The sequence below is a fragment of the Oncorhynchus keta genome, chromosome 30, assembly GCF_023373465.1.
Source record: "Oncorhynchus keta strain PuntledgeMale-10-30-2019 chromosome 30, Oket_V2, whole genome shotgun sequence".
Lineage (NCBI taxonomy): Eukaryota > Metazoa > Chordata > Actinopteri > Salmoniformes > Salmonidae > Oncorhynchus > Oncorhynchus keta.
Genome location: NC_068450.1, coordinates 6562407 through 6583064, shown reverse-complemented (window position 1 = coordinate 6583064; position 20658 = coordinate 6562407). Strand labels below are relative to the sequence as shown.

Below are 20658 nucleotides of genomic sequence, written 5' to 3'. Positions count from 1 at the left end.
TTGCTGTGGCAATGTAAACATATGTTTCCCATATCAAATTAAGCCCTTACATTGAATTGAATTGGAGAGAGAGAGAGAGAGAGAGAGAGAGAGAGAGAGAAGAAAGAGAGAGAAGAAAGAGAGAGAAGAAAAAGAGAGAGAGAAGAAAGAGAGAGAGAAGAAAGAGAGAGAGAGAGAGAGAGAGAGAGAAGAAAGAGAGAGAAGAAAGAGAGAGAGAGAGAAGGAAGAAAGAGAGAGAAGAAAGAGAGAGAGAAGAAAGAGAGAGAGAGAAGAAAGAGAGAGAGAGAAGAAAGAGAGAGAGAGAGAGCAGGCATGTGGGAAGAAAGGCACTCCCCTTCCATCCCCCTCTCTCCCTCCCTCCAGACATAGAGAAAAGAAGGCCCTGCAGGATCTTCCTATGGTCAAATTCACCAGCTGTACACGGTCTTTACCTTCCTCTCATACCTGGTCTAACTCAACATGGTCTTTACCCTCTGGTCTTTATCATCTTTGAAATGCAAGAGAAAGGCCATAATGTATTATTACAGCCCAGGTGCAATTTAGAAGTTGGCCACTAGATGGCTGCAACGCATGTGCAAAGTTTAAGACTGATCCAATGAACCATTGCATTTCTGTACAAAATGTTGTATCAAGACTGCCCAAATGTGCCTAATTTGTTAATGAATCACTTTTCATTTTCAAAATTGTGCACTCTCCTCAAACAATAGCATGGTTATTATTTCACTGTAATAGCTACTGTAAATTGGACAGTGCAGTTAGATTAACATGATTTTAAGCTTTCTGACAATATCAGGTATGTCTATGTCCTGGGAAATGTTCTTGTTACTTACAACCTCGTGCTAATCGCAATAGCCTATGTTAGCTCAAACTCATGCTAATCACAATAGCCTATGTTAGCTCAAACTCATGCTAATCACAATAGCCTATGTTAGCTCAACCTCATGCTAATCGCAATAGCCTATGTTAGCTCAACCTCATGCTAATCACAATAGTCTATGTTAGCTCAACCTCATGCTAATCACAATAGCCTATGTTAGCTCAAACTCATGCTAATCACAATAGTCTATGTTAGCTCAACCTCATGCTAATCACAATAGTCTATGTTAGCTCAACCTCATGCTAATCACAATAGCCTATGTTAGCTCAACCTCATGCTAATCACAATAGTCTATGTTAGCTCAACCTCATGCTAATCACAATAGCCTATGTTAGCTCAAACTCATGCTAATCACAATAGTCTATGTTAGCTCAACCTCATGCTAATCACAATAGTCTATGTTAGCCCAACCTCATGCTAATCACAATAGCCTATGTTAGCTCAAACGTCCCGTGGATGGGACACCGATCCCGAAGGAGTTTGAACTAATCTTTACTTTTACTCCATGTATGATTAGACACTCAAGTCTCTGGTACCTGGTCTAACTCAACATGGTCTCTACCCTCCTCTGGTACCTGGTCTAACTCAACATGGTCTCTACCCTCCTCTGGTTCCTGTTCTAACTCAACATGGTCTCTACCCTCCTCTGGTACCTGGTCTAACTCAACATGGTCTCTACCCTCCTCTGGTACCTGGTCTAACTCAACATGGTCTCTACCCTCCTCTGGTACCTGGTCTAACTCAACATGGTCTCTACCCTCCTCTGGTACCTGGTCTAACTCAACATGGTCTCTACCCTCCTCTGGTACCTGGTCTAACTCAACATGGTCTCTACCCTCCTCTGGTACCTGGTCTAACTCAACATGGTCTCTACCCTCCTCTGGTACCTGTTCTAACTCAACATGGTCTCTACCCTCCTCTGGTACCTGGTCTAACTCAACATGGTCTCTACCCTCCTCTGGTACCTGGTCTAACTCAACATGGTCTCTTACCCTGCGCTGGTTCCTGGTCTAACTCAAAGACATACAGCTGAGGCTGATCTAGTGTCAGACTTTACATATTCAGATGACATTACAGGATAAGATTAGGGGATGATATTTTTTTCCACTGTTAATGAATGATTTTGAGAGAAGAGTTCAATTTTTCTGGAGCATATGGATTCGTGTAGATATTTAACATCGTCACTGCAGATTTCCTCCTCTGAAGAGGTGAAACAAGGATCCGACCAATACGCAGCGCGGTAGGTGTCCATGGTTTTTAATAAGAAAAACTCAACATGAACACAAATACAAAATAATAAAGTGAACTGGCAATGAACCAGTCCCGTGTGGCACAAATACTGACACAGGAAACAATCACCCAAAGAACATGGCTGCCTAAATATGGTTCCCAATCAGAGACAACGATTGACAGCTGCCTCTAATTGAGAACCAATCTAGGCAACCATAGACATACCATTTACCTAGACAGGGCCCCGCCCCATAAACATACAAACCCCTATGCAAATGTAACCAATAAATCCCCCATGTCACACCCTGACCTAACCAAAATAATAAAGAAAACAAAGATAACTAAGGCCAGGGTGTGACAAACATGACTTGTCATGTGTCTTCTGCACTCAGTTATTCCCCTCCACAAACACAAATAAATCAATATTTACACACATTGATTGAAGTTTTTATATTTCAAAACTAAGTTAAAGTTTGGCACATTGTATCAACCCCCATATGATGTCTACACCTCACAGGCATTCAAGGGGATTTCTGTGTTTATCTCTCTGCTTTCACCCTGAGTGTTTTCGTCAACTCTATGATGGCACTATCCAAGCTCTGAAACTAGACAAACTCACCGTTCTCTCTGCGCCACAGTCAATGTGAAGTCAGTCAGTTTGTGTGTGTGTGCACTGGACTGGGTGGAGGCGAGCTGAGCCTGTGCTGTGTGCGCTGTAGGTACCAGCAGCTTTTGCAACGAAAACGAAATCCGATCCTCTGTCGAGCAGAGCAGCAGAAGGGTGTGTGTGTGGTGGGGGGGAAGCGGATACAGCTAAATTGGAAAAGCTTGTGGAACGGCAACTAAAAGAGCGATCTGACTTTTTTAAAAGGTGAGGAACGACTGAAAAAGGGACTGGGATATTTACTTTGTAACTTCCTCATAGAGCAGAACATTTATCAGTAAATGTCTTTCCACCCAAAACGGAATGTTTCCTTTGGTTTGAGAGCTTTAGGGAGAAGTTGTTGGTTTAACTTTAAATGTGCGTGCGCTTTATGTTTTCCAGATCTGTGTGGTGAAATGCTGTTTTAGTGGACTTTTCCATATTGTAATTTATGCTCTAAAAAATGCACATGGGTTAAACGTCTCAGTTTATAATTTATGTATGATGAATGTGCCATGTGATGCGTAAATTAATGTACTGAAAAGTGAATCCACGGTATGGCATCTGCGTTTTCTGTCTGAAGTGTAGTCTACATTCTCTTATGACGGTTTATAATTTGGCAGAAACGGTTGGAAAAATGGTTGTCAGTCATCATAGTTCTGCTTTCGAGACGTTTTGCGGTAATAACGTAGCCTAGGTCATTCAATTCCTAATCCTGACCATTTACGGAATGGTAACGCACACACATAACTCCGTGTACTACCGTTCCATAAAATACCTGTCAGGAGATCATCTTCCAAGGTCACTATTTTGGTCGTCAATATTTCAGTTGTCATATCAGAATGCTCATGATTGGTTATTTGCATGTCTTCGCAGCTAGTCACCTGATAGGTGCCTGAATCCCAAATGGCACCTTGTTCCCTACATAGTGCACTACTGTCTGTCTCCCTCATGCACCCTCTCTCAATTTCAATTAAATTCAAGGACATTCTTGGCATGGGAAACATATGTTAGCATTGCCAAAGCAAGTGAAGTAGATAATAAACAAACGTTAAATAAACAATAAAACAATAAAAAACACTAATCATTAAGCTCACGGAAGTTCAGAAATAATAATGACATTTCAAATGTCATTATGTAGTGTTGTAACAATGTGCAAATAGTTAAAGTAAAAAAGGGAAAATAAATAAACATAAATATGGGGTTGTGTTTGTTCTTCACTGGTTGCCCTCTTCTTCTCTCTGTCTCCATCACGCCCCCTCTCCTCTCTCTCTCTCTCTCTCTCTGTCTCCATCACGCCCCCTCTCCTCCTCTCTCTCTCTCTCTCTCCATCATGCCCCCTCTTCTCCTCTCTCTCTGTCTCTCTCTCTCTGTCTCCCTCTGTCTCCCTCTCCTTCCCCCCATCTCTGTCTCTCTCTCGCTCTCTCTCCCTCACATCCCCTCTCATCCTCTCTCTTTGTCTCTCTCCCTCTCTTCCCCCATTGTGGGTTAATTTAATTAAGGTCCAGATTCAGTCTGTAAAATCTTAAACACAGATGCAGATGATTCCTGGTCTGGTCGACTGGCTGTAAACTGTATTTGGAGGGATCACCATTCTATTTAATGTAAGACCCACTCAGAGCCAGGAAGAAAATCTGCCTTTAATATGAACACCCTGGGAAAGACAGGCGTCACAAATAGTGCCCTATTCCCTACATAGTGCACTACTTTCCCACAGGGCTTTGGTCAAAAGCAGTGCACTGTAGGTAGGGGATAGGGTGTCATTTGGGAAGTGCGCCGGGTCAGAGTTTGGAGCCAGCTGGTTGGCTGCTTCAGGGGATAATGTGATTGGCTTGTACACTGTGGTTCCCATCAGTTGATGTACAGTACCTGTCTTGATGGTCATGGTGTGGAGAGGTTGAAGGTTTGCCTGTCTGGATGGCCGTGATGTGGAGAGAGACGTTGAAGGTTTGCCTGTCTTGATGGTCATGGTGTGGAGACAGGTTGAAGGTTTGCCTGTCTTGATGGTCATGGTGTGGAGACAGGTTGAAGGTTTGCCTGTCTTGATGGTCATGGTGTGGAGACAGGTTGAAGGTTTGCCTGTCTTGATGGTCATGGTGTGGAGACAGGTTGAAGGTTTGCCTGTCTTGATGGTCATGGTGTGGAGACAGGTTGAAGGTTTGCCTGTCTTGATGGTCATGGTGTGGAGACAGGTTGAAGGTTTGCCTGTCTTGATGGTCATGGTGTGGAGACAGGTTGAAGATTTGCCTGGCTTGATGGTCATGGTGTCAAGAGAGGTTGAAGGTTTGCCTGTCTTGATGGTCATGTGTGGAGAGAGGTTGAAGGTTTGCCTGGCTTGATGGTCGTGATGTGGCGAGAGGTTGAAGGTTTGCCTGTATGGATGGCCGTGATGTTGAGAGAGGTTGAAGGTTTGCCTGTCTGGATGGCCGTGATGTGGAGAGAGGTTGAAGGTTTGCCTGTCTGGATGGCCGTGATGTGGAGAGAGGTTGAAGGTTTGCCTCTCTGGATGGCCGTGATGTGGAGAGAGGTTGAAGGTTTGCCTGTCTGGATGGCCTTGATGTGGAGAGAGGATGAAGGTTTGCCTGTCTGGATGGCTGTGATGTGGAGAGAGGTTGAAGGTTTGCCTGTCTGGATGGCCGTGATGTGGAGAGAGGTTGAAGGTTTGCCTGTCTGGATGGCCGTGATGTGGGGAGAGGTTGAAGGTTTGCCTTTCTGGATGGCCGTGATGTGGAGAGAGGTTGAAGGTTTGCCTGTCTGGATGGCCGTGATGTGGAGAGAGGTTGAAGGTTTGCCTGTCTGGATGGCCGTGATGTGGAGAGAGGTTGAAGGTTTGCCTGTCTGGATGGCCGTGATGTGGAGAGAGGTTGAAGGTTTGCCTGTCTGGATGGCCGTGATGTGGAGAGAGGTTGAAGGTTTGCCTGTCTGGATGGCCGTGATGTGGAGAGAGGTTGAAGGTTTGCCTGTCTGGATGGCCGTGATGTGGAGAGAGGTTGAAGGTTTGCCTGTCTGGATGGCCGTGATGTGGAGAGAGGTTGAAGGTTTGCCTGTCTGGATGGCCGTGATGTGGAGAGAGGTTGAAGGTTTGCCTGTCTGGATGGCCGTGATGTGGAGAAAGGTTGAAATTTTGCTGCGGTGCCAGCTGTGTCAGGGGTGTTGTTTTAATAGTGAATCACAGTCGGTGATGGTGATAATGTCTGGACAGAAGCAGAGTTGGATCTGTATTCCAGTGAATCACAGTCAGAGGCACAGTTAGAGATCTGCACCTACTAAAACCAGGATCTCAGGATGGAAAACAGAATGGGCATGGTATGGGTATGCAATTACAATAGTCACTGAGGATTGTTTGTGATTGGCTATCCAGCAATTTATCACACACACACACACACACACACACACACACACACACACACACACACACACACACACACACACACACACACACACACACACACACAGTAGCAATTTCCTCACATTTCATTCAGTGAATGCATAAAATGTATTTTAGAGAAGTATTCAACCCTCAGTGCAAAGGGATTTCCAACTTCCCACCAGGATACTGATGGAGAGGAACATAGAGCTGTGGCTCAAATGGAGAGGAACATAGAGCTGTGGTTGAAATGGTTTGGTACATAGAGATGTGGCTGAAATGGAGAGGAACATAGAGCTGTGGCTGACATGGAGAGGAACATAGAGCTGTGGGCTGAAATGGAGAGGAACATAGAGCCGTGGCTGAAATGGAGAGGAACATAGAGCTGTGGCTGAAATGGAGAGGAACATAGAGCTGTGGCTGAAATGGAGAGGAACATAGAGCTGTGGCTGAAATGGAGAGGAACATAGAGCCGTGGCTGAAATGGAGAGGAACATAGAGCTGTGGCTGAAATGGAGAGGAACATAGAGCTGTGACTGAAATGGTTTGGAACATAGAGCTGTGGCTGAAATGGAGAGGAACATAGAGCTGTGGCTGAAATGGAGAGGAACATAGAGCTGTGGCTGAAATGGAGAGGAACATAGAGCTGTGGCTGAAATGGAGAGGAACATAGAGCTGTGGCTGAAATGGAGAGGAACATAGAGCTGTGGCTGAAATGGAGAGGAACATAGAGCTGTGGCTGAAATGGAGCAGTACATAGAGCTGTGGCTGAACTGGAGAGGTACATAGAGCTGTGGCTGAAATGGAGAGGAACATAGAGCTGTGGCTGAAATGGAGTTGTACATAGAGCTGTGGCTGAAATGGAGAGGTACATAGAGCTGTGGCTGAAATGGAGAGGAACATAGAGCTGTGGCTGAAATGGAGAGGAACATAGAGCTGTGGCTGAAATGGAGAGGAACATAGAGCTGTGGCTGAAATGGAGAGGAACATAGAGCTGTGGCTGAAATGGAGAGGAACATAGAGCTGTGGCTGAAATGGAGAGGAACATAGAGCTGTGGCTGAAATGGAGAGGAACATAGAGCTGTGGATGAAATGGAGAGGAACATAGAGCTGTGGCTGAAATGGAGCAGTACATAGAGCTGTGGATGAAATGGAGCAGTACATAGAGCTGTGGATGAAATGGAGCAGTACATAGAGCTGTGGATGAAATGGAGAGGAACATAGAGCTGTGGATGAAATGGAGAGGAACATAGAGCTGTGGCTGAAATGGAGAGGAACATAGAGCTGTGGATGAAATGGAGAGGAACATAGAGCTGTGGCTGAAATGGAGAGGAACATAGAGCCGTGGATGAAATGGAGAGGAACATAGAGCTGTGGCTGAAATGGAGAGGAACATAGAGCTGTGGCTGAAATGGAGCAGTACATAGACCTGTGGATGAAATGGAGCAGTACATAGAGCTGTGGATGAAATGGAGCAGTACATAGACCTGTGGCTGAAATGGAGCAGTACATAGACCTGTGGATGAAATTATTTATGATTAATAAAGGGTTTATCTACAGCCTTGAAGACATTAAACTGACTGAGGCAGGCAATTAGTCCCAAATAGAATCCTATTCCCTATCCCATTCCTTGAGACAGTGCAACATAGGACTCTGGTCAAAAGTGGTGCACTATGTAGGGAATAGGGAATCTGGGTTGCTGACAGGGAATGTTCTGGGCTGCTGAGGAATGCTTGGTGAGGGACCAGATGGAAGAGAAGAAATTCTTTCTCTTGCTCTGAACGGAGCTCTTAAACTCAGACAATAAACCAAAGCCTCCATTTTCAACAGAAACACTGTAGTTAAAAAAAATAATCACATTGTCTAAAGAATTGAGCCACAGTGTCAAGTCATCATAGTCAATCTATTTTATTACTGAACAAATAGCTGATATGTCTGAAATGCCTACCTCATTGCTAAACATGAACCTTTTAAGGATCTTACCCTTTTCCCCCCATTTTCACCTAAAATTACATACAGTACTCAAATCAAACTACCTGTAGCTCAGGACCTGAAGCAAGGAAATGCATATTCTTGATACCTTTTGAAAGGAAACACTTAGAAGTTTTTGGAAATGTGAAATGAATGTAGGAGAATATAACATATTAGATCTGGTTAAAGATAATACAAACCAAAAAACACGCATTTCATTACTTTTTTTCCATCGTCTTTGAAATGCAAGAGAAAGGCCATACTTACAGATAGGAGTCTAGGTGTAATTTAGATTTTTTCCACCAGATGGAAGCAGTGTGTGTGAAAAGTTTCAGACGTTTCAGACGAGAGTGAAGAATTACATTACTGCATAATAATTTGTATCAAGTCTGCTAGGAGTTTGCCCAAATGTACCGAATTGATACATTTTATTTATACATTTAAAACATTTTTTTTACCCCTTTTTCTCCCCAGTTTCATGGGATCCAGTTGGTAGTTACAGTCTCGTGGTATCTAATTGGTTGTTACAGTCTCGTGGTATCCAATTGGTAGTTACAGTCTCGTGGTATCTAATTGGTAGTTACAGTCTAGTGGTATCCAATTGGTAGTTACAGTCTCGTGGTATCCAATTGGTAGTTACAGTCTCGTGGTATCCAGTTGGTTGTTACAGTCTCGTGGTATCCAATTGGTAGTTACAGTCTCGTGGTATCCAATTGGTAGTTACAGTCTAGTGGTATCCAATTGGTAGTTACAGTCTCGTGGTATCCAATTGGTAGTTACAGCCTCGTGGTATCCAATTGGTAGTTATAGTCTAGTGGTATCCAATTGGTAGTTACAGTCTCGTGGTATCTAATTGGTTGTTACAGTCTCGTGGTATCCAATTGGTTGTTACAGTCTAGTGGTATCCAATTGGTTGTTACAGTCTCGTGGTATCCAATTGGTAGTTACAGTCTAGTGGTATCTAATTGGTAGTTACAGTCTAGTGGTATCCAATTGGTTGTTACAGTCTCGTGGTATCCAATTGGTTGTTACAGTCTAGTGGTATCCAATTGGTTGTTACAGTCTCGTGGTATCCAATTGGTTGTTACAGTCTAGTGGTATCCAATTGGTAGTTACAGTCTCGTGGTATCCAATTGGTTGTTACAGTCTCGTGGTATCCAATTGGTAGTTACAGTCTAGTGGTATCCAATTGGTAGTTACAGTCTAGTGGTATCCAATTGGTAGTTACAGTCTAGTGGTATCCAATCGGTTGTTACAGTCTCGTGGTATCCAATTGGTTGTTACAGTCTCGTGGTATCCAATTGGTTGTTACAGTCTCGTGGTATCCAATTGGTTGTTACAGTCTAGTGGTATCCAATTGGTAGTTACAGTCTAGTGGTATCCAATTGGTTGTTACAGTCTAGTGGTATCCAATTGGTAGTTACAGTCTTGTGGTATCTAATTGGTTGTTACAGTCTAGTGGTATCCAATTGGTTGTTACAGTCTCGTGGTATCCAATTGGTAGTTACAGTCTAGTGGTATCTAATTGGTAGTTACAGTCTAGTGGTATCCAATTGGTTGTTACAGTCTCGTGGTATCCAATTGGTTGTTACAGTCTCGTGGTATCCAATTGGTTGTTACAGTCTCGTGGTATCCAATTGGTTGTTACAGTCTAGTGGTATCCAATTGGTAGTTACAGTCTCGTGGTATCCAATTGGTTGTTACAGTCTCGTGGTATCCAATTGGTAGTTACAGTCTAGTGGTATCCAATTGGTAGTTACAGTCTAGTGGTATCCAATTGGTAGTTACAGTCTAGTGGTATCTAATTGGTAGTTACAGTCTAGTGGTATCCAATTGGTAGTTACAGTCTCGTGGTATCTAATTGGTTGTTACAGTCTCGTGGTATCCAATTGGTAGTTACAGTCTCGTGGTATCTAATTGGTAGTTACAGTCTCGTGGTATCCAGTTGGTTGTTACAGTCTCGTGGTATCCAATTGGTTGTTACAGTCTCGTGGTATCCAATTGGTTGTTACAGTCTCGTGGTATCCAATTGGTAGTTACAGTCTAGTGGTATCCAATTGGTAGTTACAGTCTAGTTATCCAATTGGTAGTTACAGTCTAGTGGTATCCAATTGGTAGTTACAGTCTAGTGGTATCCAATCGGTTGTTACAGTCTCGTGGTATCCAATTGGTTGTTACAGTCTCGTGGTATCCAATTGGTTGTTAAAGTCTCGTGGTATCCAATTGGTTGTTACAGTCTAGTGGTATCCAATTGGTAGTTACAGTCTTGTCTCCTCGCTGCAACTCCCGTGCGGACTCGGGAGAGGCGAAGGTCAAGAGCCGTTCGTCCCCCGAAAAAAAACCAACCCAACCAAGCCGTACTGCTTCCTGACACAATGCCCACCTAACCCGGAAGAAGAAACACCTGGCGACCGTGTCAGCATGCACTGCAACCAGCGCGCCACAGGAGTCGCTAGTGCACGATGGGACAAGGACATCCCTGCCGGCCAAACCCTCCCTTAACCCGGACAATGCTGGGCCAATTGTGCGCAGCCCCATGGGTCTCCCGGCAGAGCCTGGACTCAAACCCAGAATCTCTAGTGAACCACAGCTGGCACTGTGATGCAGTGCCTTAGACCACTGCGCCACTCGGGAGGCCAATTGATACATTTTCAAGTACATAACTGTAGAGAACATATGGTAATAAATGGTAATAAAAAATGAACGTTTACATACTCCCAGGAATGTCGTACATGATGGATCATTAGCTTATACACTAACTTTCACACATGTAGATGGCCGGTCGGGGTGGGTGTGTAGCCAGAGATAGTAGTGGGGTCAAACTGTAGACCTCAGTTCCTACATTTGAACATAAAAATAGATTTTATCAAACAAAACTATGCTACATTTTATCTCTGGGACCTTCAGGATGACAAATCAGAGCCAGATTACTGAATGTAGGTACATTATTTACCTTCAGAGGTGAACGTATCAAACCAGTTGCCGTGATAAAAGTGTTTGTTGTTGTTCTTCACTCTCCTCAAACAACAGCATGGTATTTGTTCACTGTAACAGCTACTGTTAATTGGACACTGCAGTTAGATTAACAAGGATATAAGCTTTCTGCCCATATGAGACATATCTATACATACCCGGAAATGTGGCTGTTGTATACGACGTCATTCAAGTCACATTAGCGCAAGTTAGCAACAACCTTCCCAGTTTAGGGACACCCATCCTATAGAGGTCAAAGGTCCAATCCAGCCAATTTCATCTCCATATTTAAAAAATGTGGATACAAATGAAGTACCTTACTGTAATTGAACAAAAAAAGGAAGCAAAAAATAGCTTCTTAGCAAAGAGCAATTTCTCAGGCAATAAGTTGGCTAGGACTGTCTGGAAATGGTCTGAGAGGGGAGGGTACATTTTAAAACTAGCGTGTTAATTGGCAGAGAGGTTTGGAACTCTTTGTTATTGTTCTATGAACTAAGCATGGTGATGTCACCATGGAAAGGCCAAAGCTCCATCCAACCAAAACGGGCAGAAATTTTAGGCAGTCTTTTCAAACAGTTCTTACACTTAAAGGGCATTATCATAATTGATGTGTGGAAATATATATAAAACACAGGAAAATCACGTTTTTTTTTACTGCACTGGGCCTGAAGCCCTTTCCTGAAGTCAAATGACCTAGTGGCCTCATGGATGGAATGTTATATGTTTCATAATTTCATAATTAATAAACTTATTTTTTTTTCTTCTTCTGAAAAATCTGGAATTCCTGTGTTTCTATGTCAAACAGTTTTGTTATATTTTCCGTCTTCTGTGATGTACCAGTCAAAGGTTTGGACACACCTACTCAATCAAGGGGGTTTCTTTATTTGTACTATTTTCTACATTGTAGAGTGATAGTGAATATATCAAACTATGAAATAACACATATGGAATCGTGTAGTAACCAAAAAAGTGTTAAACAAACCAAAATATATTTTATAATTGAGATTCTTCAATGTAGCCACCTTTTACCTTGATGACAGCTTTACACACTCTTGGCATTCTCTCAACCAGCTTCACCTGGAATCAGTTTTTAGGAGTTTTAAGGAGTTACCACATATGCTGAGAACTTGTTGGCTGCTTTTCCTTCACTTCCAACTCATCCCAAACCATCTCAATTGGGTATGGCTTGGCAGGATTGTGTTTAGGAGGACGCATGGCTTTCGAACTTCACCTCTCCCGAATCCGTAAGGGAGTTGTAGCAATGGGACAAGACTGCAACTACCAATTGGGGAGAAAAAGGAGTAAAAAGTACCACAAAAAAAGTAGCATGGACTCACTTTTTGTGCAATATTAGTGTTGAACATGATTTTAGAATGACTACGTTATCTATTTACCCCACACATACAATTATCTGTAAGGTCCCTCAGTCAAGCAGTGAATTTCAACCACAAAGACCAGAGAGGTTTTCCAATGTCTCACAAAGAAGGGCACCTCTTGGTAGATGGGTAAAAAAAACACACATTGAAAATCTCTTTGAGCATGATGAAGTTATTAATTACACTGAAGTATCACTCTTCATATTTTTTCAAGCATGGTGGTGGCTGCATCATGTTATGGGTATGCCTGTCATTGACAAGTACTAGGGAGTTTTTTTTAGGATAGAAAAAGCTAAGCACAGGCAACATTTTTGAGTACAACCTGGTTCAGTCTGCTTCCATCAAACACTGGTTAAATTCACCTTTTAGCAGGACAATAACCTATAACACAAAATATACAATGGAGTTGCTTACCAAGATGACATTAAAGGTTCCTGAGTGACCTAGTTACAGTGTGACTGAAATCGGATTAGAAAATGGCTGTCTAGCAATGATCAACAACCAACTTGACAGAGCTTGAAGAATTTTGAAAAGCATAATGTGCAGATATTGTACAATCCAGGTATGCAAAGCACTTAGATAATTACCCAGAAAGACTTACAGCTGTAATCGCTGCCTTGATTAGGTGATTCTAACATGTATTGACTCAGGGTTGTGAATACTTGTGTAAATGAAATATTTCTGTATTTCTGCTCGAACATTTCGATAAATGTTTTAACTTTGTCATTATGTGGTATTGTGTGTAGATGGGTGATAAAAATGTCATATTTAATTCATTTTGAATTCAAGGCTGTAACACAACTAAATGTGGAATAAGTCAAGGGGTATGGTCCTTCTGTAGCTCAGTTGGTAGAGCATGGCGCTTGTAACGCCAGGGTAGTGGGTTCGATTCCCGGGACCACCCATACGTAGAATGTATGCACACATGACTGTAAGTAGCTTTGGATAAAAGCGTCTGCTAAATGGCATATATATATTATTATATTTATTATATATTATGAATACTTTAAGGCATTGTGTATATACCTCCTCAAACTTGTTAAGACCTTTTTGTCGATGGGTCACGTTAGTTTGAATATTTACAAGCTCCTATTTTTTTTTTTTTTACATTTAACCTTCATTTAATTAACTAGGCAAGTCAGTTAAGAACCATTTCTTATTTACAATGACGGCCTACCACCGGCCAAACCCGGACGACACTGGGCCAATTGTGCACCGCCCCATGGGACTCTCAATCACAGCCGGTTGTGATACAGCCTGGAATCAAACCAGGGTGTCTGTAGTGACACCTCTAGCACTGAGATGCAGTGTCTTAGACAGCTGCGCCACTCAGGAGCCCTGTCAGAACCAGTCCAGAACCACTCAAATAGGGGACTTAACATCTAAGATTGACTTACCCATTTAAGCTAATTTTTGAGGCAAGACTTTTTTTAACAGAGGTGTTTCCTATGATAGGTGTTAGTTAGCTACCCTCTAATACAGAAAACAGAGGTGTTTCCTATAATAGGTGTTAGTTAGCTACCCTCTAATACAGAAAACAGAGGTGTTTCCTATAATAGGTGTTAGTTAGCTACCCTCTAATACAGAAAACAGAGGTGTTTCCTATAATAGGTGTTAGTTAGCTACCCTCTAATACAGAAAACAGAGGTGTTTCCTATGATAGGTGTTAGTTAGCTACCCTCTAATACAGAAAACAGAGGTGTTTCCTATAATAGGTGTTAGTTAGCTACCCTCTAATACAGAAAACAGAGGTGTTTCCTATAATAGGTGTTAGTTAGCTACCCTCTAATACAGAAAACTAACACACGGCTATTCTGGGGTTATGAGTTTAATTCATGTGTCCAAGCTTTTGTTGCTATCATCAAATAACCATCTTGATTTCTCTCTCCCCCCCTCCTCTATGGCTCTATTACTCTTTCTCTCACTCTCTCCCTCTCTCTCTTCCTGCACCCCCCCCACAGACCTGACGCGTAGTGCCAGCCTATCAGAGAAGGAGTTGAAGGAGGCAAGGGTGAGGTCACAGATCATCGCGGCCCAGCTGACCGTCCCGTCTGGCTGCTCCAACTCCCGCGGAGTCCAGCTCTTCAACCGCCGCAAGCAGAGGGTCGACGCCTTCACGCTAGAGAGCTGCGGGAAAAGAACGGGAGGAGAGGAGAGAGACGGAGACAACAGGAACAACAACCTGACATGGGAAGGGGAGAGGGAGGGTCCTAGTGGAGGGACAGAGACAGACAGACAACTGAACTGGAAGAAGGGCAGCGAGACAAAACCACCACTCTGGTCGCCACCTTTTGGAAGTGAGGTCACAGGAAGTGACATCATGGAGGACCCAGGTGACGAGCACATCTACGAGGAAGTGGACGTGATACAAGAGAGACACTTCCAGCCAGTGAACGAGAGAGAAGAGGAGGAGGAAGAGAGGAGTGGAGAGAGAGAAAGAGAGGAAATATACGAGGATATTGAGGGTGAAGTGAAGGATGAGATTATATCAGTAAATGACAACAACACTGGTCCAGTCAGAGAGGAAGTGGGGATGAATAGGGGGTCATACACATACCCCACAGCTCCCCCTGAGAGCTGGCATAATGGCTTCCACAGCACCCAGGGCTCTGCTGGAGAGATCCAAAATGGCGGGCGAGCTTCTATGTCCCTGTCCAGACAGACCCCCACCATCGTCAACCGGACAGCCAGACCCTTCTTCTCCCCACCCACCGTACAGCTTAAGTCCCCAGAGGCCAGGAATCCTGTCATGGATAAAAACATACCTCCAGCTCCCTCCTATCTGACCTCCACTCCTCCCCCAGCCCCCTCCTACTCCACTCCCCCTCTCCCTGCTTTCACTGCCACTCGCCCTGTTGCCTTCTCCCCTCCGTCTTGCCCTGTCACCTTCTCCCCTCCTCCCCCTCTTTCCTCATGCCCCATGCCTCCTCTCCCAGCCTTCCCCATCCATCCTCCTCCTCCCTCCCAGTCTCTCTCCAGTCCTCCTCCCAAGTCTACTGTCATGTTCCCTAGGTCTACACCCGTCCCCCAGTACAACCCTGCTCCTACAGCTGCCCCAGTGTCCCAGTATCTACCCCCCAGCCCTCTTGTCACCCAATTCATCCCTCCTCCAACCTCCCCCAGAGCCAACACCTTTGTCCCCTTCACCCCTCAGCCTATTGGTCAACAGAACCAGCAGCAGCCAATCAAAACGGGCATTCTGGAGAAAGGGGCGGCGGCCATCAGACAATCATCAACAGCCAGGAAGTCCATGTTCACCTTTAAGGAGAAGTCTGTCATGGCACCCAACCCTGAACTCCTCTCTCTGGTACAGGGGAACGATGATAGGAAGAAGCACGGCCTCCGCTCCGTTCCCGACTCAGCCCCAGAGGAAGAGCTGCTGGCTCTGGGGGCCGAGGCCTCTAACTTCTTAGCCAAGGAGGAGATGAAGGCGGAGGCTGCCAATGTGCCGGAGTGGTCCTCCTGTCTCAAGAGCTCCAGAACCAGGGAACCCAGGGGGCAGCACCAGCCAGAGCAGACCCTGACCAACGCATCAGGGAAGGGGGCCGAGCTGTTCGCTAAGCGCCAGTCCAGGATGGAGAAGTACGTAGTGGAGAACCAGAATGTCTCCGGTGGTGGAGGTGGCCAGATGAGGTCTCCATCTCCCACCGCGTCTCTGCCGCCATCTTGGATCTATCCATCTAATATGCCTGGCCGGGTCAAAGCTATCGCTAACAACACTGACCTCAGCGCCAGGCTGACACGGACCCTTCAGACCCCTCAGCCTGGGAACAGGAGGCCCAGCCAGCAGGCTTCAACCCCAGCCCCGGTCCTTGCAGAACCAACCCTGGAGTACGGCTGCACCAAGATAGAGATGGACCTCTCCAGGCACCAGCCCTACCAGCTCAACTCCTCCCTGTTCATCTTCAACCCAGTCCAGGACTCTACCAGCACCGTGCTGAGCGCTCTGCCCCGAGTGGCCCCTCCACCACCCAAACCCCTGATCTCATCTGAGGCCTACACCAGGCAGGCCTCCCTGCCCTCCTCCAACCCTCAGTCACACAACTACAACAGCCTGCCCCGCTTCAGGCCTACCATGTCTCCTTCACGTCAGCCCCCATCAGGAGGAATTAGAGGTGGGGATAATTATCCTCCACAACACGGGGGGACTCCACAGCTGAGGGACCCCAGGATCACCTCTCCTGTCTCTGCCTTCTCTCCGGAGAGAGTGGCCTCTCCTCGGTCGAACGTCCAGGCACCCAGACCCACCTTCTCTGCCAAGAGGGCAGGGATCGAACCCCAGGTGTGGAGGCCTTCTTTCTTCTTCTACTGATATATTTACTCCGTTTCTACTCTGCTTCTACTCTGCTTCTACTCTGCTTCTACTCTGTTTCTACTCTGTTTCTACTGATATATTTACTGATATATTTACTGTTTCTACTCTGCTTCTACTCTGCTTCTACTCTGTTTCTACTCTGCTTCTACTCTGTTTCTACTCGGTTTCTACTCTGTTTCTACTCTGCTTCTACTCTGTTTCTACTCTGCTTCTACTCTGCTTCTACTCTGCTTCTACTCTGCTTCTACTCTGTTTCTACTCTGCTTCTACTCTGTTTCTACTCTGTTTCTACTCTGCTTCTACTCTGTTTCTAATCTGCTTCTACTCTGTTTCTACTCTGCTTCTACTCTGTTTCTACTCTGTTTCTACTCTGTTTCTACTCTGCTTCTACTCTGTTTCTACTCTGTTTCTACTCTGCTTCTACTCTGTTTCTACTCTGCTTCTACTCTGTTTCTACTCTGCTTCTACTCTGTTTCTACTCTGTTTCTACTCTGCTTCTACTCTGTTTCTACTCTGCTTCTACTCTGCTTCTACTCTGTTTCTACTCTGTTTCTACTCTGCTTCTACTCTGTTTCTACTCTGCTTCTACTCTGTTTCTACTCTGTTTCTACTCTGTTTCTACTCTGCTTCTACTCTGTTTCTACTCTGCTTCTACTCTGTTTCTACTCTGCTTCTACTCTGTTTCTACTCTGTTTCTACTCTGCTTCTACTCTGTTTCTACTCTGCTTCTACTCTGCTTCTACTCTGCTTCTACTCTGTTTCTACTCTGTTTCTACACTGCTTCTACTCTGTTTCTACTCTGCTTCTACTCTGTTTCTACTCTGCTTCTACTCTGTTTCTACTCTGCTTCTACTCTGTTTCTACTCTGCTTCTACTCTGTTTCTACTCTGCTTCTACTCTGTTTCTACTCTGCTTCTACTCTGTTTCTACTCTGCTTCTACTCTGTTTCTACTCTGCTTCTACTCTGTTTCTACTCTGTTTCTACTCTGCTTCTACTCTGCTTCTACTCTGTTTCTACTCTGTTTCTACTCTGCTTCTACTCTGCTTCTACTCTGTTTCTACTCTGTTTCTACTCTGCTTCTACTCTGCTTCTACTCTGTTTCTACTCTGTTTCTACTCTGCTTCTACTCTGTTTCTACTCTGCTTCTACTCTGCTTCTACTCTGCTTCTACTCTGTTTCTACTCTGTTTCTACTCTGCTTCTACTCTGTTTCTACTCTGCTTCTACTCTGTTTCTACTCTGCTTCTACTCTGCTTCTACTCTGCTTCTACTCTGTTTCTACTCTGTTTCTACTCTGCTTCTACTCTGTTTCTACTCTGCTTCTACTCTGTTTCTACTCTGCTTCTACTCTGTTTCTACTCTGTTTCTACTCTGCTTCTACTCTGTTTCTACTCTGCTTCTACTCTGTTTCTACTCTGCTTCTACTCTGTTTCTACTCTGTTTCTACTCTGCTTCTACTCTGTTTCTACTCTGCTTCTACTCTGTTTCTACTCTGCTTCTACTCTGCTTCTACTCTGTTTCTACTCTGTTTCTACTCTGCTTCTACTCTGTTTCTACTCTGCTTCTACTCTGCTTCTACTCTGTTTCTACTCTGCTTCTACTCTGTTTCTACTCTGCTTCTACTCTGTTTCTACTCTGTTTCTACTCTGCTTCTACTCTGTTTCTACTCTGTTTCTACTCTGCTTCTACTCTGTTTCTACTCTGATTCTACTCTGTTTCTACTCGGTTTCTACTCTGTTTCTACTCTGCTTCTACTCTGCTTCTACTCTGCTTCTACTCTGTTTCTACTCTGTTTCTACTCTGTTTCTAATCTGCTTCTACTCTGTTTCTACTCTGTTTCTACTCTGCTTCTACTCTGCTTCTACTCTGTTTCTACTCTGCTTCTACTCTGCTTCTACTCTGCTTCTACTCTGTTTCTACTCTGTTTCTACTCTGCTTCTACTCTGTTTCTACTCTGTTTCTAATCTGCTTCTACTCTGCTTCTACTCTGTTTCTACTCTGTTTCTACTCTGCTTTTACTCTGCTTTTACTCTGAACTGTGTTAACACGACCAAAGTACAACAGCTAGACAGACAGGAGAACCTTATTTTACTATATTGCACACAACAGATAGTGGATACACACACGCTAGATTTTTTTTGGATACCTAGATACTACAGGATTAGACACTGTTGATGTTATTTCACAGTACAAAGCTCAACATAGATTAGTTCCTTGTGGAATCTTGATTTCATGGTTTGGATTTTTGCTGCTTCATTAAGTGATTAAACAAAACAAGTATGCTATAGATCAACTAACACTATGCTATAGATCCAGAGATCAACAAACACTATGCTATAGATCCAAAGATCAACAAACACTGTGCTATAGATCAACAAACCCTATGCTATAGATCCAGAGATCAACAAACACTATGCTATAGATCAACAAACACTATGCTATAGATCAACAAACACTATGCTATAGATCAACAAACACTATGCTATCGATCAACAAACGCTATGCTATCGATCAACAAACACTATGCTATAGATCCAGAGATCAACAAACACTATGCTATAGATCCAGAGATCAACAAACACTATGCTATAGATCCACAAACACTATGCTATAGATACAGAGATCAACAAACACTATGCTATAGATCAACAAACACTATGCTATAGATCAACAAACACTATGCTATAGATCAACAAACACTATGCTATAGATCCAGAGATCAACAAACACTATGATATAGATCCAGAGATCAACAAACACTATGCTATAGATCAACAAACACTATGCTATAGATCAACAAACACTATGCTATAGATCAACAAACACTATGTTATAGATCCAGAGATCAACAAACACTATGCTATAGATCAACAAACACTATGCTATAGATCAACAAACACTATGCTATAGATCCAGAGATCAACAAACACTATGCTATCGATCAACAAACACTATGCTATCGATCAACAAACACTATGCTATAGATCAACAAACACTATGCTATAGATCAACAAACACTATGCTATAGATCCAGAGATCAACAAACACTATGCTATAGATCCAGAGATCAACAAACACTATGCTATAGATCCACAAACACTATGCTATAGATCAACAAACACTATGCTATAGATCCACAAACACTATGCTATAGATCAACAAACACTATGCTATAGATCCACAAACACTATGCTATAGATCAACAAACACTATGCTATAGATCCACAAACACTATGCTATCGATCAACAAACACTGTGCTATAGATCAACAAACACTATGCTATAGATCAACAAACACTATGCTATAGATACAGAGATCAACAAACACTATGCTATAGATCCAGAGATCAACAAACACTATGCTATAGATCCAGAGATCAACAAACACTATGCTATAGATCAACAAACACTATGCTATAGATCAACAAACACTATGCTATAGATCAACAAACACTATGCTATAGATCAACAAACACTATGCTATAGATACAGAGATCAACAAACACTATGCTATAGATCCAGAGATCAACAAACACTATGCTATAGATCAACAAACACTATGCTATCGATCAACAAACACTATGCTATAGATCAACAAACACTATGCTATAGATCAACAAACACTGTGCTATAGATCAACAAACACTATGCTATAGATACAGAGATCAACAAACACTATGCTATAGATCAACAAACACTATGCTATAGATCAACAAACACTATGCTATAGATCCAGAGATCAACAAACACTATGCTATAGATCCACAAACACTATGCTATAGATCAACAAACACTATGCTATAGATCCAGAGATCAACAAACACTATGCTATAGATCAACAAACACTGTGCTATAGATCAACAAACACTATGCTATAGATCAACAAACACTATGCTATAGATCAAC

General features: G+C 43.5%; 1 protein-coding gene across 2 annotated transcripts in view; it reads left to right on the top strand.

Moving 5' to 3' along the window:
• LOC118363914 (synaptopodin-like) overlaps positions 1-20658 on the top strand; it is a 66274-nt gene that overhangs the window by 32333 nt on the left and 13283 nt on the right. For both annotated transcript variants that reach the window (XM_052487366.1, XM_052487367.1), the window contains exon 4: positions 14399-16719. In XM_052487366.1, coding sequence (XP_052343326.1) covers positions 14399-16719 — 2321 coding nt within the window. The remainder of the gene's footprint in view (positions 1-14398; positions 16720-20658) is intronic.